The 27,212-nt window shown below is 40.4% G+C and overlaps 1 protein-coding gene across 1 annotated transcript in view; it reads right to left on the bottom strand.

Annotated features, from left to right (window-relative positions):
• DYTN (dystrotelin) overlaps positions 1-27,212 on the bottom strand; it is a 45,720-nt gene that overhangs the window by 6,478 nt on the left and 12,030 nt on the right. The window contains exons 6-11 of the mRNA XM_035006612.1: positions 24,053-24,124; positions 23,639-23,802; positions 19,257-19,368; positions 17,657-17,805; positions 4,067-4,226; positions 1,113-1,620 (exon numbers count right to left, since the gene is read on the bottom strand). Coding sequence (XP_034862503.1) covers positions 1,113-1,620; positions 4,067-4,226; positions 17,657-17,805; positions 19,257-19,368; positions 23,639-23,802; positions 24,053-24,124 — 1,165 coding nt within the window. The remainder of the gene's footprint in view (positions 1-1,112; positions 1,621-4,066; positions 4,227-17,656; positions 17,806-19,256; positions 19,369-23,638; positions 23,803-24,052; positions 24,125-27,212) is intronic.

Below are 27,212 nucleotides of genomic sequence, written 5' to 3'. Positions count from 1 at the left end.
CCCCCCTCTCATGTACTCTCTCTCATTCTCACGCCCTCAAATAAATAAATCTTAAAAAATATATATTTTCCTTCGATTCGGAAACACATGAGAATGTTATCCTTCGTTTTATCGCAAATCTCTAGATGATCCCTCAAACATAAAAGATCTGAAGCTTCCAAAAAAGACACGGATATAGGTATATAGATATATTAAGGTAACAAAACACTATAAATAAGACAGTGTTAGTCCAAAACAGAAGAAATAACTATAGTTTAAAAATATTTTTAAAAAGAGCCCTCAGAACTTAGCAATGAGCTGTAGCTTATGAAGAAGATGGTGATGATGAAGATGGTACTACTTACATTAGAGAAACTTAATCAATGACCCTCTAGAAAGAGCATCATTAGTACCCCCATTTTCAAGTGGTAACATCAGGCCGCCCAGCTATATTTGTTGTAGTACTACTGACAATAATAACTACTACAACAAAATTATCTAATATTTGTTATTTATCTATATTTTATAATTTCATATTTTATATTTCACATAAATGTCACATAAAAACTTGCCTTTTTTTCCTAGAAAAGTCTTTTAGTGCTTGACGTCTTCATCTCATTTTTATTTTTTTCTTTTTGTGTCTCCAGTTCAGCTTATGAAAGCTGCTGATTTCTAAAGTATTTGTAGTTATTTCCTATCACTGAAAGCTTGGATTGTGTTAGGTGCTATAGCAAAATCTCTTATGGTCTATCTCTGTTAATGCTCACAAGAACCCTGTGAACTGGGCAATACTAGACATGAAGTTCACAGGTGCTACTGATGTCCAAAAGGTTCACAACTCTGACTGTTACTCACTAGATGAATTGTAGCTGTTGGGATAATGTTACAAAATCAAGTATTTGGGGACGCCTGGGTGGCTCAGTCGGTTAAGCGTCCAACTCTTGATTTCGGCTCAGGTCATGATCTCAGGGGCGTGGGATCGAGCCCTGCATAGGGCTCCTTGCTCACCAGGCAATCTGCTTGAGGATTCTCTCCCTTTCCTTCTGCCCCTCCCCACATTAACAAAACTTAGGTGTTTAAAAGGCAGCCTCAATTCCTGGCCATCACTACCTCCATTGATTGTGAAATCTTACCTGACGGCATTTCTAGAGTGAAGACATCTGTAAGTTTTGACAACAGTTCTTGCAGTTCCTTTTCCTCTAGCTCATCCTTTCTCTCCTGGATGTTAACTGTCTCTTTCCTTTCTGCTGGTGCCAGAGCAGGACTGTTCGTTTCGGCGGGAACAATCTGGGGGGTGTCCTGCGGTGGTCCTACCTGGGAAACAGGTGGGGAGCTAAAGATTTCCTTTGGGATCTTTTGTGCTTGCCTTTGTGCCCTGGTGCTTTGTGTTGACTTCAGCTGCAAAACGGCCTCTGGTGATTCTGAATTTGGTAGAGCATGCTCTGCATTTGCTTGACTTTGGCGACTTCCGTCAATGATGGTTGGGTAAGCAAGGGGTTCCCATTCTGAACAATCCTCAGTGGCATTCGTGATGTGGGAAGAATCTCCTTCCCTGCAAAGCCTTTCACCCTTTCCATGGTCACCCTTGGAAATCATATTTTGACAGGAAGAGGATGAAGGATGGAGTGGCTGTAACACTGCCTGGATAAAGAAAACTTGATGAAGAAATCAACATTTATCTTACCTTTTTCATAAGTGCATTAAATTTTAATCTTCTAGTAGAAAATTTTAATGCAAGATTTTTCTTTCTCCTTTCTAAATCCATTGTTATTGATTTTATTTTATGCTGTTCCTCCAATGTCCATCTAAAACTATCTACAAAAGATACAAAAGCCCAGGTTCTAAAATATCACAGGGAGTAATTATGAGGAATTTGGGACAATTCTAGGTCCTAAATGTTCAGGTTCTAAAGATATCATAAGGAATTTCCGAGAACATCAGCATCTATTCAATTGGTAGCTAAAATGTATTACAGTAAAACATGTTCATAATGATCCATCTAGGTAGGTACGTTGGGGGAGGGCTCATAATAAGCCATAGCTATAAAATCTAGGGCATGCGCTCTCTACGAAACGCAATTCCCAAAGCGTGGTCCACAGACTCCCGGAAATCCCTAAGACCTTTTAAGAGGTCTATGAAGTCAAAATTATTTTCACAATGATACTTAGATGGTCACTGTGTTGACATTTGCCCAGATGGTGAAAAGTCAAAAGTAAGTAAGCCTAAAGTAGGTAAGGCACTACCTTGGTACAAACCAAGGCAGCCGCAGACAGTGCTAGTGGTCATGGTACTCTTCACCATCGTGCGCTCACAGCTGAAACACCAGCCAACCAAATAACAACAACGAACAGTTCCACTTAAGAATATCCTTTTTTTTTTTTTTAAGATTTTATTTACTTATTTGAGAGAGAGAGAAAGCTAGAGACAGCGCACAAGCAGAGGGCGAGAGGCAGAGGGAGAGGGAGAAGCAGACTCCCCGCTGAGCAGGGAGCCCAACACGGGGCTCGATCCCAGGACACTGGGATCATGACCTGAGCTGAAGGCAGACACCTAACCAACTGAGCCACCCAGGCGCCCAAGAGTATCCTTGATGGTGTGACAAAAACTCCTAATTTTCTTAACTATAACTTGTCTTTTTAATATTATGTATGATGAAATGGGAAGTGTGTAAAATACCTCTAATATTATTGAAACACAAAAGTTGCCTTTTGTGTGAAAGCATGACTTGCAGACTGTTATTCAAGACTTGGATATTTGGCAAATATTTTCTCAAAAATGAGTGAAGTGAGATTGGCACAGTAAGGAAATAATTAACAACATGTATTGCCAATTTTAAGAACTGAGTTTTTAAGCAAAAATCAGAATTTTAGAAAACTTGCATTCATCGCCATGTGCATAACAACTTTCCAATTCCTAAAGACTTTCCCAATGAGGTTAGTGGTGATATTAATGAATGTGATTTTTTTTTGGCAGGGGGGTGGACATTGTATAATGAGCATTAGGAAGCTTGGCATAGCTCAGTGAACTTCCAAATTACCAGTGTATCATGCTACAAAATCATGCATGTACGGTAGAAAATTCATTCAAAGAGCACAACAGAACATTGTATTTTAATGAAACAGTGTGAGGTAAATACGGTTTCAGATATAATGCTTCAACATTCCTTTAAGAAACAAGCACTTACTATGTATTGGTGTACTACCAAAGAAAAAGATCTCCAATGATGTGAAAAGACTATTAAAATATTATTCTTTTTCAACTGCAAATCTCTATGAGGCCAGATTTCTTCATATACTTCAACTACAACATCTTGCAACAGACTGAATGAAGCAGTTATGAAAATCTGTCTTTCATTAACCCAGATATTAAAGAAATTAAAAAAAATATATAAAGCAATGCCACTCTTCTAAGTTTTTTTTTTTAAATACGTAGTTACTGTTTAAAACTGTTACATATATAATGGGTTTATTTCATATTTAAGTTAATACACTTTTTTTAAAAGATTTTATTTATTTATTTGAGAGAGAGAGAATGAGAGACAGAGAGCATGAGAGGGAGGAGGGTCAGAGGGAGAAGCAGACTCCCCGCTGAGCAGGGAGCCCGATGCGGGACTTGATCCTCGGACTCCAGGATCACGACCTGAGCTGAAGGCAGTCGCTTAACCAACTGAGCCACCCAGGTGCCCCAAGTTAATACACTTTTAAGCCACTTCTCACTTTTAATTTTGATCATGGTAAAGAGCAATAGATGTAACTCACAAAAGCTCCTTGGGATCCTCAAAATGTTTTAAGAATGTAAAAAGGATGCAGAGACCAAGAGGCTAAGCATCAGTGCTGTAAAGGACCACTTTGCTCTAGATCTAGAGTTTCTAACTGGTACCTGTAGGGTAAAACCAAGTCTCCTAGTGGTACTGCCTTCAAGAATGGGGAGGATAGAGACTGAGGATGAAAAGTGGGAGGAGGTGAGGGTATGGAGAGAAGAGGGAAAGAGAAGAGGCTAATCAAAGTGAGGTGAGAAGTTTCAGGCTGAAGTCCTCCCACGGCCAGAGCAGTTGAGGTCTGATTTCCGGATGGTCCACACTTCATACCTGGAGATCCTGCCCCATCTGCTGTAGCTGGGTCCACAGGCTATCCTGGTTGGCTGTAAGTTCGGGAATCTTGGTCTCAAATCTGCAACTTTTTTCTTCCTGCGGGGCATAGACGGCTTGCAACTTGCCTTTGTAGCGGTTGAACTGTTTTTTAAGGAATCTGCAAAGAGGACACGTTTGAGTGGGTGGGGAGGGCAAGAGGCCAGCGCACTAACTAGCTCCCTAGCAAAATGTGCTGTAAGTCCTCTCTGTGGGAGAAGATGCTGGAGAAGCCTGTGCCTCCACTATTATTTCACATTGATCAATGCTGTTTTATACTGTTTGACCGTTCACCACACACCGCTGACGTTCGTGCCGCTTACGTACATGATTCCACCAAGAATTTCGTTGGCATTAGAAGTGTTCTAGAAAACTCATCATGCCTTTTGCGGAGTACTTTTAACAGCATACCTTGACTAGCTACTTAAATGTGAATATTGGCTTGATTTGTTATCCTTTCGTCTGGAATCGCTCTGTTTAGAATGACAGTAAACATGTCATGGCTAAACACCTAACACCTGACCAGGATAGGGAAGGAACAAGGAGGCAGGCCATTCACGAATTGCCAGTCTGTTTTGGCTTCTCTTCCTAAGTCTAGTTGTTTACTGGTTTAAGAATGAACCAAGCAGTCAGGGCCATTTTTTAAAAACACTTAAACAAACAAACATAAACCAAATAAAAAATAAAATAAAATAAAATAAAACATAAACCAGATCATGTCATTCCTCTGCTCAAAACTCTCCAATGGTCCCCCTCCTTGTTAAAATAAGCCAAGTCCTTATAAGCCAAGGCCCAACAGTTGGCCAAGACCCTCTTTCCTCTTTCACCTGCTCTCTGCCTCCTCTTGCGCACACAGAACTCGTGGCTACTCTGGACACACCAGGCATGTCCTCCCCTGAGAGTCTGCTCTTTGGCTTCTCTGCCTGGAACCTTCCTTTCCCCAATTCTTTCTCTCTTTACTTCTCACATCCTTCAAGTTGTCACTCACCTTCGTATTTTCAATGAGACCATCCCTGATTGCCCTACTTGAAACTGCAAACCAGGACCCCCAACCTTGCCTCCGGCACCTCCTATCTCCTTCCCTACTTTGTCTCCATGTCTAATTGCTACGGAGCTTGATACAGTCTGAGATTTTGGACTTCATCTTCAGTCTTCAAACCTCTGGACAGTCACATTATATGACATAGGACCTATTTTACTTCTTATTTTACTTATATATTACTTACTCTATTATTTAACAATTGCTTATTGTCTCTTTATTCTGGCAACTTTATTCTTCTTTTTTGCTTGTTGCTCTATATCCCCCAGCCCAGGCCTAAAATAGTCCCTGTTACAGAGTACATATATAATTAAAATTGGCTGAGTAAAGTACAATCTTATCTTTAATCAGTGTGGTTGGCATATTTGTGGAATTTATAGAAATTATCTCGCTGGTGGGAAATGCAACAAGATTTCTCAATGTTAGGGCCTTTGAAATTCCTAATTACCAATTACCAAGATCTAGAAGAGGTCTTGGAATTTGGTTTGGGCTCCCACCCAGTGTGGGCATCTCTGAAGGAGAGCCCTCAAACTTCCAGGCAGTCACACTCAGGTGAAATGGGAGTCTGATTCTAAAATCCTTGTTCATAAGTGGATTTTCAAATATATCCTTATCATGGATTTTTCAGAAAGGAGTCAGCCCAGGGATTTGATAGCAGACAACAAAGATACATTCTTAGAAGTCATCTCTGGCCGGTTTTTTAGGCAGTCTTGTGCTTCTTATGACCACCAGTGATAATAGTTTCTCTCTTTTTCCTATGCTGTTCCCCACCCCCATCCCCCGGCCTTAATATAATTAGCCAGATACTTTAGGTTATCCTTAACTACTGAAATAGAGCCAAAGCCCCCTTTTTACCTTCCTATTGGGCTTACTATTTCTCTGCTTAAGGAATTTCTTCTAAATTAAAAAAAAAAAAAAAGCATCTTTGTAGAATTTTTTCCCATAAAAGCAAAGGGAAATGCTTTTGATTTGTCTCTGCTGTCAATGTTTGTGCATTCACACGTGGGTCCTACCTTCTTTCCCTGTGGAGTGTGTTAATGGATTCATGAGTTCTCCACAGTTCATTCCTGACGCTTACCACAGTCTAAAGCAAGAAATAAAGAAAATAAATCTTTGGCTTTTGGTTTGAATTTAAACCACATTCCTAAAAATTCACCATAGGAACATGATAATTATATATACATATATTACATATATAATATATATTAATTACATATATTCAAAAAGGGAGTGGTGTTTGGGTTTCGGTTCAGATACAATGATGCAGATGTTCATATGCTCACAGTGCAGTTTCATGATCTCATTTTTACATGATGCTTTTCTTTAAAGGATTTCAACATAAACAAGATCTTTAGGTTTTAAAAATCCATTAGAGTAGTCTTTTGCCTAAGTTAGGTTCCTGCCCAGAAAACCTCCTTCCCCAAAAGCATCTACAAAAAGCAGCTGGATCACTTTCTTCTCCTTGGCTCCAGAAATCTTTCCCTTTAGGGTGCCTGGGTGGCTCAGTCAGTTAAGTGTCTGCCTTTGGCTCAGATCATGATCCCAAGATCCTGGGATTGAGTCCCATATCAGGTTTCCTGCTCAGTGGGGAGTCTGCTTCTCTCTCTCCCTCTGCCCCTCCCCCCTGCTTGTGATCTCTCTCTCTCTTTCAAATAAATAAATAAAATCTTTAAAAAAAAAGAAGAAAGAAATCTTTCCCTTCTATCTGCCACCTTCTACTTAAACTTTCTCATCTTTCCATTGCTTTCCACACGGATGTGTACTGAGAGTCACGGCTTCTCTTTGAATTCACCAAGGCTCTTTGCATTAATAGTGATCAGCTCAGCAGCTCTCATTTAGGATTTTCCCACCAAACCTTGCCTCTCTTCGTATCACATTCTGCTCCCTGAATGGCACCCAAGTGCAAGTCCTGACCTGACCCAGCCTGGCCCAGCTTCTGGGGCACCATGTACTGGCTCTTGGCTCCCACATGTCTGGGTGGGAGATTGGATTCCATTACTCTACATTTATAAGCAGCTGTGGCTACACTCTGTGGCCTCATCTCCTTCGTGAGAAGGATCTGAAGAGGGGTTGGCCACCTTGGGAACATTGGTCTATGGGAACAGCCTGAAAAAGGAAGAGGGAAGGGCAAGAAGAAGGAGCTGAACTACAGACAGAAAGTCACACTGTCTGGTTGGTGTGTACTCTGTGGCCCCTCTGAGTGACCTGGACTCATCTGCCTCTTCACTCAAGTGCTCAGCTTCCAATGTCTCGCATAGGCTTTGGATCAGTGAACTTTATATTATTAATATCAATGTTATCATGTGGCATGTGTTGTTGGTGGTTGAGAAGCATTTCAGGTTAGCACGTAGGGGCCCACCGTGATTCATCCAAGAAAAGGGCCTATGGTTTAGTTAGTCATTCTCAGTTGACCGATGTGAGGCTGTTTCCAGGTTTTCAAAAGTACAAGCAGTGCTGCAGTGGACCAAGCTGGACCTGCCTCCTTGAGCATATATGCATGGGCAGGATTCTCAGGTTTTAAGTTTAATAGATACTAGCCCTGCACATGCACACGCACACACACGCACGCATATTTGAAAATGCATAGATACACCGCAAACAAATTTGAAGTTCTACCCCAAATAGATGATCTCCGGGGAAGTAGGAACCTGACCTGGGTTGGGAATTATGGTTGAAAACGACTTTGCCTCTATCTGCAATATTTTAGCTTTTTATAAGGCAAACAGATTCAGGTCTTTTTGTATAATTAAAAAAATTTTTTTTAAAGATTTTTATTTATTTATTTATTTAACAGAAAGATTTTTGTTTATTTATTTGACAGAGAGAGAGGGAACACAAGCAGGGGGAGTGGGAGAGGGAGAAGCAGGCTTCCCGCTGAGCAGGGAGCCCGATGCGGGGCTCGATCCCAGGACCCTGAGATCATGACCTGAGCCAAAGGCAGTCGCTTAACCAACTGAGCCACCCAGGCGCCCCTCAAAGAAATTTTTTTTAATCAAAGGAAACAATGTAGAGCATGAATAAGAGGCTGTAGCAAATGCTAAACACAAAAGACGTGAGAGTGAATGAAAGGAGAGTGAAGTAGAGAAACCCAAACAGCAGAACCTCTGTTAAATTTCCTCCTTCGGAAAGAAGAAACGTTAAAGCGGAAAAAAGGCTGAATTGTGAAAATGGCTCTTCTTCCTCTTGTACTCAAAGCAGGAGCTCGAGGAGCTTTTTAGTGCGACCCCACACGTGTAAGCGCCGCGCTCTGCCGGGTGCCCAGGAGGGGGCGTGCGAGGTCTGCGGCGCGGGGCCTGCGGCGGCTTCCCTCTGGCCGCGGAGGGTTAACGTGCTCACGGGCCGCTGGTTACGGAGGGGTGGGGGGTGAGGGGTGAGGGGGGGTGAGGGGGGTGGAGGATGGAGTGGGGAGAGTCCGCAGGACCTAGCCTCTGCTGACGCTTCAGCCCTGCACCACTGCTCCACGGGAACCTTAATTTTTCTTGGGTGATTGACAAGCATTACAGATACTATTTTGAAGACCTTCCTTAGGATCAGATTGTACTAATTACACTGATTGGGGGGAATGGCTACCAGGGCAGTCACACACGGGAGGGCAAATAAACAACTGACTGAAAACATGATGAAGTATTTGCAAACCGTAGAACACACATGCGCGCGCGCGCACAAAACCAAGATGGCATTTCTAATTCCTTTGATGGAAAAATTCCATTGGGATTTTTTTCTTAAGTTTTTTCTCTTACCTCTTCCCTTCCAAATTTCCTGACATTTTCCTTATGTGTGGTTGTACTGGTTTTCCTCCCCCCCCCCCCCTTTTGAATAGCATCACATTGTGTGATACTGAGTTGCCATGCTAAGGTCCCTATGGGCAGAAGGAATCTTTATCCGTAAGTAAGTTATATGGGCACGTTTTAGGGCAGAGACTTGGTATCTATGGACACTGGAGTAATTTAAAGACATCAAAGTTGAATGCAGCTTACCTTTAGGAAGTAGACTTAGCAATAGTCTACCGACAAGCTGAACTTGGTCCGCTAAGTGGACAATCCAGGTGACTGGTTGCAAAGGGGACTTGTACTGTTGGGGTGAGATTTGCCCACTTTGGGGAGCAACAGGTAAGAGAAAATTCATGTTCAGCTACATGTAAATGAGGGTCAGTGTTGTGTCTTCTTAAGGGTGTTAATATTGAGTCTTCTAAAACATGCCACAGAGAACAATACAAATTATAATTAATTGTATGTACCACTGTAACCATTAATTCACCGTTTTTCACTGAAGAACTTTTTTACAATGAACTTCACGCTTGCAAATATCAGATTAACCTTCTACATGCTGCTCTTCATGAAAAACTATGCAATTGATGATATGGAATAGGCCAAAGACTGACCAGTAGTTATGTATTTTGAGAATATACGTTTTCTTAATAGATATTGATGTGATCCTTCTGATACAAATGTGACTTTATTCTTTTGGGGTAAAAGTTGAGCATATTTGAGTTGAATTAGAGTAGAAATGTGAAGATTTGAAAAATAAAATGATAAGTTTAAAATACCTTACTTAACTAATTTGTGGAAATAATTTTCTCAAGAAAATTAAATTATCAAAGTTAACTGAAGAAAGCATTAATAGACGATTAGTTTTGAAGAAAGGAAAAAACTTATCTAAATATTATAAAGGCTCCAGTGTCCTAGGGTTTTACTCTTAAATTCTGGCAATTGTTAAGAAATAAATAGTTCTGGGGCACCTGGATGGCTCAGATGGTTGTGCGACTCTTCATTTTGGCTCAGGTCATGATCTCAGGGTCATGGGATCGAGCCCTGCTTTGGACTCTGTGCTGGGCGGAGAGTCTGCTTGTGGATTCTCTCTCTCCCTCTCCCTCTCCCTCTCCCTCTGCCCCTCCCCCTGCTTGCGTGCTCTCTCAAATAAATAAATCTTTTAAAAAAATAAATAGTTCTTATCTTAGATAAATTGCTTCAAACACAAGAGAAAATGAAAAATGAGTAGCGGCTAAAAATGCTCAAAACTGACAAGACAGTGTTGAGAGAGAGAGAGAGACAGAAAGAGAGGCTATTTTGACTCATAAATGTTGAGATTCTAAATAAAAAATAAGCAAAGCAAATTTAAGTTGTATTTAAAGAGTGATCCACTACGAACAAATGTAGCTGTTGGTTTCAGCAATGCCAGGAATGTTGACTCTCAGGGACTACTGGTGCTGTACTCCCAATGAGAGAAAACATGAGATCATTTCAAATGAGGCTAAAAAAGAGATTGAAAATAAATAAATTCAAAATCACTTCTGATTGCCTATTTCCACAAAAAAACGTAAAAGGAATAGAAAAAGAAAATGACTTCCGTCAAATTAAAAGGAATTTCAACCCAACAACTAACACCATCATATTTAATGGAAAAGTGTGAGAGAAATGCCCTCATTAAATCTCCTCCCATTTAAAGTAAAAGAAGCTGCCCCGTCATCTCTTGCATTATTCAGTATTGTTCTGGAAGATCTGGATTCTCTCAGGAATGAAGACATGCAGTAGACATGAGAGACTTAAATGTTGGAAAGAAAGAGACCAAAATACCTTTTTCCCTCCAGACTGCATGATTGTTTAGTTAGAAGAAAGAGAGTCAAACTAAACTAGTATTTGAAATTATTAAAAGAGTTCAGACGGGTTTCTCTTTATAAGAAAACTATTCAAAAATCCACAACTTTCCAATAGACCATCATCAGTAATTAAGAAAAAGGTGCAATGGGAAAGGTCTTTATTCAAAATAAGAACAATACGCATAAAATAGCCAGGTGCCCTCAGTGAGAAACCTAGACTGTTAAGAAGTAAGCCACATACAGCCCTTACTGACAGATATTTGCACCTCAAAATAGAGGTTTAATGCAAATCAAACCAAAATGCTAGTAAGATTAACTTGGCATCTTAGAAATGATTTTAAAGTTCTTCTAGAAGAATAATTGTTTAATAATAGCTAACACTTAAAAAAATCAAAATAACAATGATGTCAGCAAGACACCAGAAGAGGGAGCCCTAGGCCCTCCTATCCACCATCCCACCCCAGCCACACAGATTAAACATTGCTTCAGGGGCACCTGGGTGGCCCAGTCGTTAAGCGTCTGCCTTCGGCTCAGGTCATGATCCCAGGGTCCTGGGATCGAGCCCCGCATCGGGCTCCCTGCTTCGCGGGAAGCCTGCTTCTCCCTCTCCCTCTCTCACTCCCCCTGCTTGTGTTCCCTCTCTCGCTGTGTCCCTCTCTGTCAAATAAATAAAATCTTAAAAAAAAAAAAAAAAAAACATCGCTTCAATTCTGCTTCTGCCTGGGGAAGTGAGGGAAGGACTGGGCCGTATGTCCAAGTTCTGATTTTACTGGGGCTTGCCTGAAAAATTGAAAAAGGTAGGAGTAGGGTAATAACCTCACCTTCTAACATGCATCAAAATAAAAGCCAGGTAGATTTAAACGTTAAATGTCCAAAATAATCAAGCCACATTAATACCAAAAAAAATCAATCCATGTTACAGCAATACAGCTGAAGGCTAATTTGATTTTTTTTTAAGGCAGAAAATTTTCCAAGCATAAAACTGTGTAAGAAGTCAGAAAGGAAAAGGTTAATAATGTTTTCATAGGAATTAAAAATGTCTATATAGCAAGTCACATTATAAATTAGACTAAAAGGAAATAACCATGAAGAAAGGTTTCCCATAGCTAAAGTTTTAGAAGTTCAAATACATTAACAAAACAAACTGATGCATCGGCAAAACTGGGCAGAGGACACTGACAGAAGAGCAAATACAATTGCCTTCTAAATGAAGAAGAAATGGACATTAAGGCAAATAAAATATATTCTGCTCATAAAAGTAACAAAATTCAAAATTTGGTGACAGTAACAAGTTATAAGTAGCAGTAATAAGGATCAAGAGAGATAGTGCCTTGAATTCACTGGGAGCCAGTTTGGTGTATCCTTTCTAAACAGTAATTTTGCAGTAAGTATGAAGAGTCTTAAATATATTCCCACTTCTCATTCTAGTGATGATACTTAAAGAAATATAGCTTACCAAACTATTTGGGGAATCACATACAAAGAATTTCAATAGTAAAATTTTAAATTTTAGCAAAAATTGGAAATAATTCGAATACCCAACAACAGAAGAGGGGTTAAATAAATAATGTTACATCTGTTTAAATAGAAATTGCACAACAATGTGTCTGAAGAATTGTAATGGCAATGGGAAATGCTCACAATAAAACTTACACTGACACAGAACTGTATCAACAATACATTCTGCAGTATGACGTGAACTATATCAAAAGTATTTGCAGGGAAAGAAGTACACCAAAATATTAACATATTAATATTAAAATATTAATATTAGTAAAGAGTACATTTGTCATGATGGGCACTGAGTAACGTATAGAACCGTTGAATCACTATGTTGTCATTCAACACCGGAAACTAATATAACTCTGTATGCTAACTATACTGGAATTAAAAGAAAAAACTTAATAAAAATATTAAAATCATGGTTATATCATGGTTTGTAATTATAATTTTGTTCTTTGATCTTTGCTGGCTTTTCCAAATTTTCTGTAATAATATGTGACATGATTAGAGATAAAAAATTATTTTAAACAATATTTTCTTTGATTGCATTAACATCTTGAAAATATTCCGCACACCACACTGATTCTCACTGCATCCTTACAAAGGGGCCCAGATTGACTACACATTGGTTCCTTTCCCTTTTGGACTCACCTGATGATGTGGGCTGCTCCTATCAGTTCTCTGAGCCGAAGATACCATTGGAGATACTTGTTTGGAAGCCTCTATGGCTATTTCCACTGGTCTAGTCCGACTTCCATATATTGGTACTTCAGGGCTACTGTACTGAATAGAAATCCTGTGTAAAGCAGAGTTTTATAAGACAATGTAATAATATTTAATTATCGGGTATGACATTGAGGAAAGTCTTTTTGGAAAATGTTAAATCAGATATTAAATTTGATATTCAAAATAGCATTAAAGTAGCATGACTTTTTTTTTTCTTCCTGTGCTTTTTCCCATACAACTACTTAGGTAGAGAACAATCAGCCAATAATGGAAATGGGGATTCTATTTCCTGCCCTCCTTCTTGACAATCTAGAAATGAGAATGCAAAGAAATTTAGGGACGACTGCACAAAATCCCCCAGGTCATTCTGTTCAGGTCAGATACTAGGGGTTCTGAGCACAGGTGTGTGCATAATTATTGTGTCATATTGGAAAGAACATAGAATAGAGCAATTGGTTTAAGGTCAGGCATATTCCATTTTATACATTTCTATTTAGTTTCATTCCTTTATTCAAAAACTATTTTAAAGCATCTCACCATCTTGAGTTATTGCAGATAAAAGATGAAAAATAAAAGCAGAGAACTCCCCACTTGCAGAGACTTCACATTTAATGAACAGATGAACATACGATTGTTATTGACATAATGTGATCTTATTTCTACAGAACGTGATGAGCACACAGGGTGAGAAGTGATTACTGTGTGGTACACTTAATTATGTGGGTTGGTTTTTTTTTTTTTTTTTTTAGATTTTATTTATTTATTTGAGACCGAGAGAATGAGAGAGACAGAGAGCACATGAGAGGGGGGAGGGTCAGAGGGAGAAGCAGACTCCCTGCCGAGCAGGAAGCCCGATGCGGGACTCGATCCCGGGACTCCAGGATCATGACCTGAGCCGAAGGCAGTCGCTTAACCAACTGAGCCACCCAGGCGCCCACGCTAGAGTCTTTTCTTTCAGGAATTTGGTATGTTTCTCCTTTCGTTCAGGTCTTATTTTCTGTATTCTGAAATATAGTTTCTTTAATGTGACTTTTGTATCCTTTTTGCTAAGCTTTTATCCCCAAGTTTCTCTTTAAAATAATTTTTACAGCTACTGTAAAGGGATTTTAATAAAATTTCACTTCACTATGATAGCTATTGCTATCACTTGACTGATTGATACCACACACTTGACTGAGGACTGGTAGCTATTGCTATCATAGTGAAGACCTACTAATTTGTGAGTATGTATTTTATTTCCCACCACTCAAAGCCTATTAATTCTAGTAGTTTTTGCTAGAGCTACTTGAGCTTTCTTGGGTATTTACAATCATGTTAGCTGCAAATGAAAGTAATTTTGTCTGTTTCACTGTTTTAATTTTCTTTGTTATATTTGCAAGAACTTCCCAGAATATTTAATAACAGTAGTGATAATTGGCACCTGACTTTCATGTTTTTTGTAAGTGAAAATGTTCTCAGTGTAAACCATTATATGTAAAGTGAGTGAATCCACTTTAAAAGGAGGAGGCTTATTACCTTGCAGAATATTTGCTGAATCAGTGAATGAATTTAGTATCATCACTTGGCAAAATCATGAATGTCTTAGAAGATGGTCAGTACTAATGTGTCAACTTAGTAGATATTAGGGATGTGTTTTTACCTCTTCCACATTGTTAAATAATAATGTTCCACATTCCTTTCTCCTAGATCGGACACTAATCAGAATTTCTGAACTCATTCATATCTAGGTGAAATTGAAAATTATTACATAAGAATTTTACTTTGGGGAACACTGTTGTACTCAGGTGGACAGAGTAGAACACATTGACATTTAAAAAACCTTTAGCTTTGCATAGCACTTGCAATTTCCCTTCCTCCTCTTATCTTTACTGATACTACTCTGGGAGAAGGAAGGACAGGTTCTCTCTATTTTCATGTGAAGAAACTGAGTCACAGAAACATGAAGTGACTTCCCCAAGGCCACACACTTGACTGAGGACTGAAATTCTCAATCGAATTTCACTACCTTCTCTCAACACTGTGTAATCCCTCCTTTGACACTTTCCCATGCTCCATTCTAAAAGAGTTCATGACCTACCTTATTACCTCCATCAATCCCTTCATCACACATCCATCGTTGTATTTTTCAGTCCATTGGCCAATCATTCAATAAACATTTATTGAGCATTTATCAAATTTAGACATTTTTATAGATTCTAGAAATACAGCTGGAAACAATAAAAGGTTCTCCACCCTCACCCCTGAGCTTACATCATAGTAAACAAACAAAAAATAAAAGTAAAATATATAGGGTGTCAGGTGCTGATGAAATGCTCTGAAGAAAAATAAAGCAAGAGAGGAGGATTGGGAGTGCCAGAGTGGGGACAGGGGCTGAAATGTTGAGTAAGTAGTCAGGCATGGCCGCGTGGATGAGATGGCATTTGAGCAAAGACCTCTGTGGGTTTTTATTATTATTATTTTTTTTTTTTTGAGAGAGAGAGAGAGCACGTGCATGTGAAGGGGGAAGGGGCAAAGGGAGAGGGAGAGAGAGAGAGAATCTTGAGCAGTCTCTATGCCCAGTGTGGAGCCTGATGCAGGGCTCCATCCCATGACCCTGAGATTGTGACCTGAGCCAAAACCAAGAGTCGGAAGCTTACCCTACCGAGCCACCCAGGTGCTCCCCCTTTATAGGTCTTTAGGAGTGAGGCTCAAGCCATGCAGTTAGGTGGGCTAGGGTTATTTCCTCAAAGTAAAGGTTTAAGTCTTAAGAGGGAGGATCTGGCTTAGTCTTGTGGGGAGGGGGAAGGAATGAGGGGCTGGATCACAGATGATGTGGGGCTGGGGAGATGAAACTGGAGAGGTTTCAGGGGGGCCCAAAATATGCAGAACTTTTCTAAGTCATTATGACGTCTAGTTTTTAGCTTAAAAACAATGGGGAGATAATGGAGGGATTTAAGGCATGGGAGTTTGGGGGAGGTGGGCACATGAGGGATGCCATCATATTTGTACTTTTAAAACATCAGTCTGGCTTCAGTGGCCAAAAGAAATCAAATTAAGAGTATGGATCTTTGCATTTTAAGTATGAGAATGTAGGAATTTAGATAAGATCTCAAGTATTCAATAAATCCAGATGACTAGTTGACACATTGTATTGTTCCTTTGCTAGGGAAAGGTGAGATCTGTCTGGAAGAAGACAGATGAATTGGTACCTGATATTTTTGTTCTTATTTTTAAATTCCTTGTACTATATTAAAGATATACATCAAGATGATACTCATATTCTGTAACTTTAAAGACATATTGATAACAACCTGCTAGGTAAATGTGACGTAGGCATAATAAATGGCACCTGATCATAATGTCAACATACACTTTTTCTTTTAAAGAGCTATAAAAACATATCTAGGTTGGGAAGTGACAAAATGACTCTAAAAATAGGGTCTGGGATTGAGATAAAAATATGCTGGTGGGTGTCTGAGGAAAGATTAGAAATTACAAAAGAAATTAGTATGTATCTGAATACCATTCTGATTTAAATTGATCTCTTCTACTCTCAGTAGATAAAATGGGAGTGAATTAATAATTCCGGAGCTTTTTCCTCTCCAAAATTTGATGATCATAAGCCCACAGAAACAGTATCTCTTTGCTTTATTTTCTACAATTTTAAATTTTGAAGAAGTGGTTATTTCCAAAATTAACATCACAAAGACTTTTGTAGAGAAGATTTTATTTTTAAGTAATCTCTACACCTAACGTGGGGCTCGAACTCACAATGCACAAGATCAAGAATTGCATGCTCCACTGACGGAGCCAGCCAAGTGCCCCCATCACAAAGACATCTTTAGGCTGGTAATCTTTAGGTAAATGATGGATGACCTCATATACCAGTGGTGCTGGGGTGTGTTTTGGGTTAACCCTCTGGAGCACAATTTGGTGTTCTGAATTTTGAGAGTTAACGAAGTTCACAACTTTTTATCCAATGATTTTATTGAAGTAAATTTATCTTAGTAAAATATTAAAACTATAGGAATATGCATGTATAGGGATGCTGACTACAGAATTTCAGGGGGCAAATTTTAAAAATAACCAAAATGTTCAATGATATAAAGGATTGCTTGTATATTATGATACTTCCTTATAAGGATGAGTGAGGTCATTAAAAATAATATTTTGGAAACTGATGGCATGGGAAACACCCTCCATTTAGAAAAGAAAAGAAGAATGAAATATTGTATCTACTGCATAATTCCATTTTTGGTAATACTAACGTGACTAACACTCATCTGTGAGTGATGGGATTCTGAGTGTCTTTCTTTTCCTTTTTTAATAAAAATACAGTATTCATTCTAAATTAGGCTTTCAAAAGCAAACCAACAGAAACTAAAGATATTAAAAAAAAACTAGGGATATAAAGCAAAGTCATTTGGATACGTTAATATTAAAAGTCTTCTGTGTTTGATGCTTTAGTTGGAATAATTCTAAATGATGAGATGGGCCGTTTAGAAGTATTTTTGCCTCTTATTCTATTTGAAAATTAAAGCTCATTTCTTGGGGGGGGGGAGTTCATCTTCAGCCCTGGGCCAGCCCCGCCTCCTGCCTTCTTTCTGATCAGCACTACGAAAGCTTCTGCCTGTGTCCAGTGGGCTGGCTGCATCATCAGCACCAGGGCCCTGGGCTGTCGCTCTGCAGGACTGTCACTCACACTCACCTGGCCTGTGTTTTGTTAGCCAGCTCCTTTGGAGTCACCTGGTCCGGCAGCCACCGCCTTCTTGAAGTGTCTTTTCCCCTACTGCGCCCTTGGAGCAGGTTGTTTCTGAGGGTCATGACGAGGCATTTGGTATTCTCCTTTGCTGACATCTGCCGGAATGGCCACCAGTAAAAAGGAGAGTCTTATCCCACTAAACGGGTCTTTTTTCCTCATTTGGGCAAACTGGCCACCATGAAAGTTTCTGGTATTACTTCACTCACTTTTATGTCCTTAGAAAAATCGTTTTCCTTCCTTAGTACCTGAATGTCTTCCCATCCTCTCTGCTTGTCCACAAAGTGTAAGTTACCAAATTAAATACCACGCACCTTACACATTAACCCCTCTTCCTGAGTGCGGTCCACGAACGTGGAATTCTAAAGCGAGAAGGGGTACGGAACAGGGCTAAGTCCAGGGCTGCGAACATTTGGGGTGCGGATTCTCTTCAGAACTGGATGATCACTTGTGGATTTATCTCCAGAAAAATGCTCATACATTTAATTCTGTATAAAATTTCAGTGGATTCACAGACCACCTGAAGTTCACCCATCAACCCCACATTAAGAACCTTTGCCAAAAGGAACAAAAGAATGAAATGCCTTATTAAAAGATTTTCAGCCCTTGAAATCTAAAGTGTAATAACAAAGTGACCACACGGTGTCAGTCTAACATCAATAAGCCCTATTCCTCCCCAGGTTTTTAAAACAGGGAGCTGATGGGCCAATGAACCTGAGCATCTGGGTTTTTTAAGTTTAGTAAAACAATGCCCACTGGGAATTCTTTGGCACACTCCAAGCATTGACTTTTGTGGACCATCATGTTAAAGAGAGAACGAGGGAAAGCTGTCCTTGGTAGGGCTAGCTAACCAACATCCTTCACTACTGCCCTGTTTGAGGGTGATACCATCTCTATGGAGAAACTGAGTCATAGGAACCTAGTGATGAGAAAAAATGAAAATGCTCTTTGCTTAAAATTGACTATCTGATTTCTCTTTTTCCTTCAAAAGATCTGAATTCTCTTGCTGAGTATTTAGAATTTTCCTAAAGAACATTTGAAAGGCAGCTGTGAAGTCTTAGTTTTCTATTCTTTCTGTCAAAATGCAGATAGTAATCTTTCCCTTTCATTTTTCCCAAAGAAAAAATGGAATCTCAGGAAAAGACAGGTGAAAAGAGAAAAGTTTTCCCAAAAGGCACTAGTAACCAGAAACCCGATTTCCTCATTTTTACCAAACCAAAGCCTTTTCTTTGAATCCGTACCCACTTCCAATGCTTCTCCCCTTTTATTCCTCAGATATTTTCTGCTATATAGTACGGGACCAGTGCCTTCAGACTGAACGCTGTTTGGTCTTTTCATGTCCCAAAGGTTTTATTAAAATCTATGATGTAGAGAAAGCATATGGATATTGAGAGATATTTAAGGTGGAGTTTGCTATTTCCTTAGTCTTAAATATTATCGGGAATGAAAGGAGCAGAATCTGTGGTCTTACTGCAGGGAAAGTTCTTTAGCTGCTGCAGCTGTCACTGATTGGATTCACGAATCGTTGGTGCGGTGGGTTAGATGTTACCTGGACGCAGCGCTCCATCTCGGGATGGACCTTCTGGGGAGACCCACCGTGAAGCCCAGCAAAGAAGCACGCCTGGCAGAGGTCAAAGTCGAGACACTTCAGACAGCGGTATCTGCCAATAACAGCGGAAGTGTGGCTAATGTCACAACCAGCCCGTGAGCAGAGAAAATAATAGTCAGGTGCAGAATGAGTACCCCAAAACATACAGGAGACATCTAAGCTCTTAAGGAAGTGTAAAATTTCTCCCAAACTTTGTAGGGATGTTAAATGACTCTAACATGTTTAATTTATTCAAAGAAATCTTCTTTTGGTGGTACTTTTTATGATATGGCATTATATTAACATAGTTTCACCCAACACACTATAATGTGGAAGTCTGATTCATGCCCCCACGAATATATCAAGCACATTGCCTATGCAGGGTACTGTGTACAATGAGCCTTGAGATAGACCCCTAAGTCTGTGGCCACATTTTCTGTGGTGGCACAATGCATTCAAACATTTTGAATTTAGTTGCCCACTTAAAAAATAAAATAAACTGGGAGATTTTTCAGTAAATTCTGACTTGACTTCTCTTGAAAACTGTCAAGATCTGATAATACTAGACCTGCATTATTGCATGGTATTGGGGAAAATGAAATTGTAGACAAAGAATTTGAAATAAACTTCTGTGATTTTTTAGAACTCTGTAGGAAAGAAATGCAGTGGAGGAGGGCTAGTTCTTCCAGCCAGAGTGTGGGGGAAGGACCCCCCGCATCCAAGTTTCTTAACACATCAGCATTGCAGTCCTTCTTACACGAACGGTTGCATCCTTAAGTCTCTGGTGGGAACAGGTGAGGAGGTTATCTTGAGACACTGTGGGAAGGAGGGGTGTCTTGTAACACTCAGGGAAAACATGGTGATACCAGATCCCTGTGCTCTTCAAATTTCATGTCTTGCTGCAGAAAGAGGATAGGGAAGCTTGCAGTACTAACTAGCAAAGTTAAGCAATACGTGATTATGCACCAAGTATGAGGCATTGGAAGGCAAGTACTGCAGGAAGGAGAGAGGGGGAGACCCCTGTGGGCTGCTGAAAAGTTTTCATGGAGAAAGTGTGCCTTTGCGCTGGAGACCAGTGAGGACGGAATCCTAGAGAGAAAGAAGAGTAAGGGAAGGAGGCTAGAACCAAGAAGGAGGATTCGGAGCACATCACATCTATCAGACCTGCTGATTATTCTAAAGAACAGAAGAATCAAAACTTGGAATGCCCCTGAGGCTGGATGGCAGAGCAAGAGAATGTTAAGGTCTGTGAGATCAACCGTCAGCTGCCCTTGTCCGCTGCTGTTACCCCAACATCTAGTTCCATGGTAGGATATTAATAAATAGTATCAAATGGCTAGAATAGTAGCTAATGTTTTGGAACACTTACTAAAGGGCAGGCAATGTACATGTGTTGACGCGTGATTCATTGCCATGCAAGCCCTTTAAGGTAAGGCGTTCTTATGATTTTATCATTTTTCCAGATGAAGAAACTGAGCACCAAGTTACACAACTTCTTCGTCAGCGGTAGAAGTAGGCTTTGAGCCCAGGGATACCACCTGAATGGAGAACTAGCTATTTTAACCACTGGAATAGACCACCAGTACCCGAGGCTTGAGTTGGAATGCATACACCACCATTACTAGTGACCTTGAAGTGGGAACTTAAGCTCAGATGTTTGGAAGTTACCAAGTTAACACTGCAGGTTTTCGATGACCATTAGTTAAATGAAGTTAAATGAATGACTTAGTTTATTTACAAGGAAAATGGGACTAGTAAACCCTGCCTTCTTGGCTTTGCAAAGTTTTACAAAGCTTTGAAAATTATTCAACATGCATAATTGGGAAGACAATTGCTGTTTGCAAGAAAGGTATAACACAATATTTTTAATAAGGATTATTTATGAGTACTGGCTGCATTATCGACAATACACTGACCCTAACCTTTCATTAATTCCTTTATGCTCAGAAACTACCTACAGGTATACGAGGAAAGGTGTAGTGTGAATAATGAGATTGGTCTGTTGATGTCTTTACCAAGAGAGAATCGAGTTTGTTTTTTTTCCTCAATCTTACATGGTTATTAGAGAGCATAAATGTGACACGTCCCGCTGAAATATAACACTGGCTTAGGAACAGTCTCTGGTCTTTGCCCTTTCTCTTATTTTAGAAGGTTAAGTCTTTGCCTTCTTCCTGTTACCTCCAGGTCTGCAAACACTTCTGCTCTAAAATGACTTTATTAATCTCACTAAAACTTAAAGCCTTGAGGCTATTGCTGGAGTTTATGAGAGCCAAAAACACAAGTTTAAGGTTAGGACTATAATAAATTCAAACAATTTCTAATAGACTCAGAAGGTTACAGCTAAAAGAAGCCTAGCACTTCAATGGACTCAGCCCTCCTTATTTTACTTATAAAGAAACCGAGGTCCAGAGAGGTTAATGGCCTTGTGCAGGTCACCCAGCTGCCTGCATATATGAGAACTGTACATTGCCTTGGACATCTAGGAGGAAAGATGGTTTGCAGGGAGGCATTTCTAAGAGGAAGGTGAGTTTCATTCTCAATAGAAAGGGACGTAACCTGAAATGTAAAGAATGGCGCTTCTTGCCCTCTGCCTTGGCATGACCCGAGTCGTTCAAGCTCTTTGAGACTCCTTTATAAAATAGGAATAATAATATCTGCTTTATGTTATACATAATAATTTTGGAAAAAATATTTCAATGTAAAAGTTGTGTTTTATATAATTGCAAAGTGAATTCTGTACCTGGTCCAGTGCAGGGCCTGTAGTAACTACTCAATTAGTACTTGTTTATTGGTTAAATGATTGTAATATGCATATAACATGATAAATCATATTCATGTTCTTCCACAGTCTAATATAAAAAGAGTTTATTTTTCATTGTAGTGTGGAGATTTCTTTCGTTCGGTTTGCTTGGTTTCCAAAGGTCCTTTCCACTTATGTTTTATTGTTAGGACAGTTATTTGCAAAGAGTTTTTCATGAATGAAATGTCACCATGTCCTCAGAATTCTCTGCAAACCCACTTCATTTTCTCAGCAAAATTAAAATCTTCCAGCTTATTAGCGGACCCAGAAGATGTATTTTATATCCACGGGGAGCATGTTTACCATCTGGGTTAGTTAAGATCTGAAAGTATAAGATGAGAAGAGGAACAGACTCCCCAAGTCCTCACTCTTCCCCTTCTGGGCACCCCCTTCTTTGACTTGTTTTTAGCAACCCAGTTGTCCCAGCAATTAAGTCCTACTACTACACCTTCAGCCCCTACCTGCATTCATTCACCATGATAAGGGCATCCCTGTGCCTGGCCTTGACCTACCAGCTTCCTTCTTTCCTCCCCAAGTCTTTTTTCTTTTTCTTTTTTTTTTTTTTTTAAGATTTTATTTATTTATTTGACAGAGAGAGACACAGCGAGAAAGGGAACACAAGCAGGGGGGAGTGGGAGAGGGAGAAGCAGGCTTCCTGCTGAGCAGGGAGCCCAATGTGGGGCTCGATCCCAAGACCTTGGGATCATGACCTGAGCGAAGGCTGAGCCAAAGGCTGACTGAGCCACCCAGGCGCCCCACCTCCCCAAGTCTTTAATGACTTTAATTTCACTTCTGTACTGTTTTATTTATAAGAGATAAACAACACCCTTTTCCTAAGGTGGGTTCTGACTGTCCTCAAAGCCATGGAAAGATCTGAATCTCCCACGTCCAAACCTAGCTTCCAAATCTGCCCTTTCCTCTAAGCAGAGTGAAGATCTGGTGTGAGCTGCCCCCACAAAACCCGATTATTCCTTTGGATCCTAAGACCCTGTTGCCAGTTGTCTACACTGGGAGGCAGCATAGCATCATGGTTGCCAAGCAGGGACTAGGGTTCAGGCTGCCCGCATCTACTTGGGGACCATGTTCAAGTTATTTAGCTTCTCTGCAAATTGGGGATAATAATACCACCTTTTATAGAGGTTATAACAAGTCCTTAAATGAAATGATCCATGTGAACCACTCAGCCTAACACTTAACACTTAATAAACTATTATCATTACTGTAATTCTTATGAATGATTCTAAAATATCTAGGGTTTTTTTGTTGTTGTTGTAACAAAAGAAAAAACATTTTCCTCTTAGAGGAACAAAAGTGTCTATTGATCAAACCATGTGTCAATGAAAGAATTTAATATTCTATTATTGTAGAAGATAAAATATAATTTATTGTCAACCAAGATCCCCCATGCATAAAATTACTGACCCCAAAATATCAACTGAGTTCCAGATGTGTGAGGACCACAAAAGAATCTGGAGAGATGCAGCTCCACCCCTAGACCCATTTGGAGAACGATTATCTGTGAAATATTGATGAGTGACTGTACCTCAGTCCTGTGATTGGAAAGTTCCTGCAGATTCTACACCGAACAGGGTGAGTGACCATTTCAGTGGCAGATAACTGGTAGCAGGTTGGGAGCCACAGGAGGATGGGAGGCTCAGACTGTAACCAAGACAGGAATTTTTCTTCTTTGATTGTTGGGCTCAACACCTGAAAAACAACGGCTCACTCAGATGTGTGGCCAGGCATGACTTTGGTCTCTAGAGTAGAGGAAAATGTAATTTCATCTTCTTTTCTGGCTGTTTCTGCCAAAGAAGTTTGCCACATGAAAAGTCAGAGGCAAGTCTGTATGTTAGATTAGATTGTCTGGGATGCTCTGCAGAGTAACAGTTCTGCCATTTGAACTGGTTAGCACACGTGTCTGCCCCCAACTCGGGGGGGACGTTTGTTTGGCACTCACCCCTTGGAAACAGCTGCGGGTAGCGCTTTCCACAGAGCACAGAGCGCGACTCTCCCCCACGACAGTTGGGATCTACAAGAGGCAGGAAACCCCACGTCAGTCGTGAGAAACTGGAGAAATAGGTGACCACTGGAATCAGCATGCCTGAGTCGTGGTGCCTCCAACCATGGAGTTACAAGTACTTGGTGCCTGAAACTGGATGAACTGATCCCATCCAAGCAGACAAGAAATGTGTAGGTTTTGTGCAATGTCTGAATGGGGACAGTGAATGAACACGGGGGAAGAAGTGGGGTTGGGAGGAAGGGGGAGGCTGAGAAGAGAGTCTAGCAATTGGGGCAGTATGGGACAGCTTCCATTGTTTCACTTCTTATGATCCCAGGGATATTATTTTCACCTTGCTTTGCCCTCATTTACTTGTGAATTACATGCAACAACCATACTGTATGCATGTTCAGAGCAGTTTTAAGGAAAGCCTTTCCAAACGCTCTCAGAGCTTCCCATTTTAACAAACACCGATTTCTGAGCTAGGGCATTAATCATTACCCTTGTTTAAAGCAAGGGGCGCGTGAGATTTAATATTTTGCTCTGGGTAAAAATAAAACGTGCTTTATTTGCAGAACTGAGATCTCACTTCAAGACTCCCTACTCTATTGAGGGGGGGCTCACAAAACTTTGTCCTTTGGACTCATGTCGTAGGGGTTCCAATGGCTCTCTCTGTGCCTCCTCACGCGATGCTTTCCACCTTTCAATCCCGGTAACAAAAGAAGTTTCACTCAGGGACTAAGGACCCCATGTGACCGCCAAGAGGGCCAGGACTTGGCTCTGACATTATCTAGATGCACAGATATGTGTACCTGTCACCTCCATTTATGCCCATGCGGTCGCGAGTCCTAATTTCACGTCTGATGTCTTCTAGGGCACTGGCTGTCAGGAGGCATTGCCTGCAAGCTCAAAAGCAATTTCAAAGACCCCCTGCTGAGTCCATCAACTCGAATAAACATTCTTCTAATCAGGAAAGTGGCACTTAGAACCACTTTGCTGACAATTAGCCAGGCAGGAGTCAACAAACATTTGCGTAATAGTGACAAGATGGCTGTCCTTTTTATTGATAATAACCCCGTCACCAGCTGAACAGAAGTAACTGCTCCCTACATCATTTGGCCTTTGTCTGAAAAACTAACTCATTCCCCGTACTTTGGCTTGTGAGTGTTGATGAACTAACTGGACACTCAGTTAGAGGGTGTTTCTGAGCCCTTGGGAAGGGGGGTTAACCTCATGTCAAATAAGGGAAGGGTATCAGATGGGGTTGACCTGCCAGCTCTGCGATGCTGACATCAGTCCAAAGAAAGCTCACTTCTGGAGTGGGTTTTAACCTCCATTTTTGGCTTAAGTACGTGAACGAAGATTTTGTGGATTAATCGCCCATTTGACTAATTTCTTGCAGGTGTGCTATGGAAGATTGCATGTGGCTAGATGGTATGCTAGGACAGGCAGAATGCCACTTGAAATGATAATTAGGATTCTTGGGGGAGTGGTTTGAATCACACAGTGGGGTCTGGAATTTTCTATGGGAATCCATTTCTGAGTTCTTAATGGAAGTCAATGGGAGGATAATTCACCAGGCAAATTTCCACCTTCCTAAGAGTTTTCTCAGGAGCGTACTAATGCACGGGTGGGAGACAGAGCACTGCTAGACCTGCCATTTCAGCAGCTCATTGACCTCATTTGAGCCTGGAGCAAGGGCACATTTTTAGGGCTTGTTGGATGGGGTGCTAGTCTGGGGCTACAGTAGTTAGAAAGTGAGCACAAGGATTTCTACAGAAGGAAAATGCCTCTCAGAACACCTACTTTCGTGATATTCACTTAAGCCCTCTAGTCTTTGAAGTCTGACTGCATAAATGGATGGACAGACTTTTCCACTCTCTCTGGCTCTCCACCAGCTTGAGTCCTGAGATGTGAGCATTCTTGGGGTAGTACCTCTGCTCTGGCACATATGCCTGAGTGTCAGCAGAAAGCTGGTGATGGGATCTATGTGCCGCCACCACCATCAGAACAGCTCTGAAATAACTATGCCTGATGTTTAACTTTCTAAATTTTTAAAAAATCATCACTCTGTTTAAAAAATATGAACATATTGAATATCATTGGGAATTTCTAGAATAAATTAAATATTAACTATTATGATCAATATGAACATAAGATATTAAGACCAAATCAAAGCACAGGTAATTTTGGATAGGTTTTTCTTTCTCCCTGTCTTTTTACTTAAGACTTATTTATTTATTTATTTTGGGGAGAGAGAGAGAGAGAGAGCAAGTGCAGGGGGAAGGGACAAAGGGAGAAGGAGAGAGAGAGAATCTCAAGCAGACTCTTCCCTGAGCATGGAGCCTGATGGGGGGCTCGATTTCACAACCCTGAGATGATGACCTGAGCTGAAATTAAGAGTCAGATGCTTAGACTGAGCCACCCAGGGGCCCCAGATAGGTTTTTCTAACCCATACTCCCAGTCCTAGAGTTCTGATAATCTTCCTCTTTACCCACCCCCTTCATGACTATCCCCAGTTCAGAATTCTTGGTCCTGAAGAGTACCAGAATATGCCACCCCCAAATGTGTCTCTTTGGCATATGGATTATTTTGAGCTAAAGGCCAATGAAAACCAACAGATGCAGAAAAAGCTCTAAAAGCAGAACACAAGTTTTCCTTTTGTCAAGAAAATGTACACTTATGAGGGAAATTTTCATTTGCCAAAGTTGTCTCCCTCTCCCTACCGGAAGAAGAGGGCTCTTAACAACTCTTATCAATGGAGAAGGTACCAACTTAAATCCTCACAACAAACTTTACTAAACAACCCTTGTTCAGCATACTTTTCCTGGTCATCTTCTCATCACTTTCCTTCCCCACCAGGAAGCCCAGAACCCCTTTCCCTTTGTTTAGCTTAAGATTGTATGTAAGCCTGAGTTCTAGTCAGCCCTTAGAGTTACTCATCATTGGGCACTCCCATGTGTATGTGCTATATACATGTTAATAAACTTCTGTTTGTTCTGTTTGTTCTCCTTTTGTTAATCTGTCTTTTGTCAGTCTAATTGACAGGACCCCAGCCCTTACAAAGATTATTCTTACAAAGATTACTTACAAAGATTATTCTTTTCCTCTCTTATA

Source organism: Mirounga leonina, unplaced genomic scaffold, assembly GCF_011800145.1.
Source record: "Mirounga leonina isolate KUSES-001 unplaced genomic scaffold, KU_Mleo_1.0 Mir_151, whole genome shotgun sequence".
In the NCBI taxonomy this organism is placed as follows: Eukaryota; Metazoa; Chordata; class Mammalia; order Carnivora; family Phocidae; genus Mirounga; species Mirounga leonina.
The sequence above is the reverse complement of the archived record's forward strand: the minus strand, read 5'-3'. Positions and strand labels throughout refer to the sequence as shown.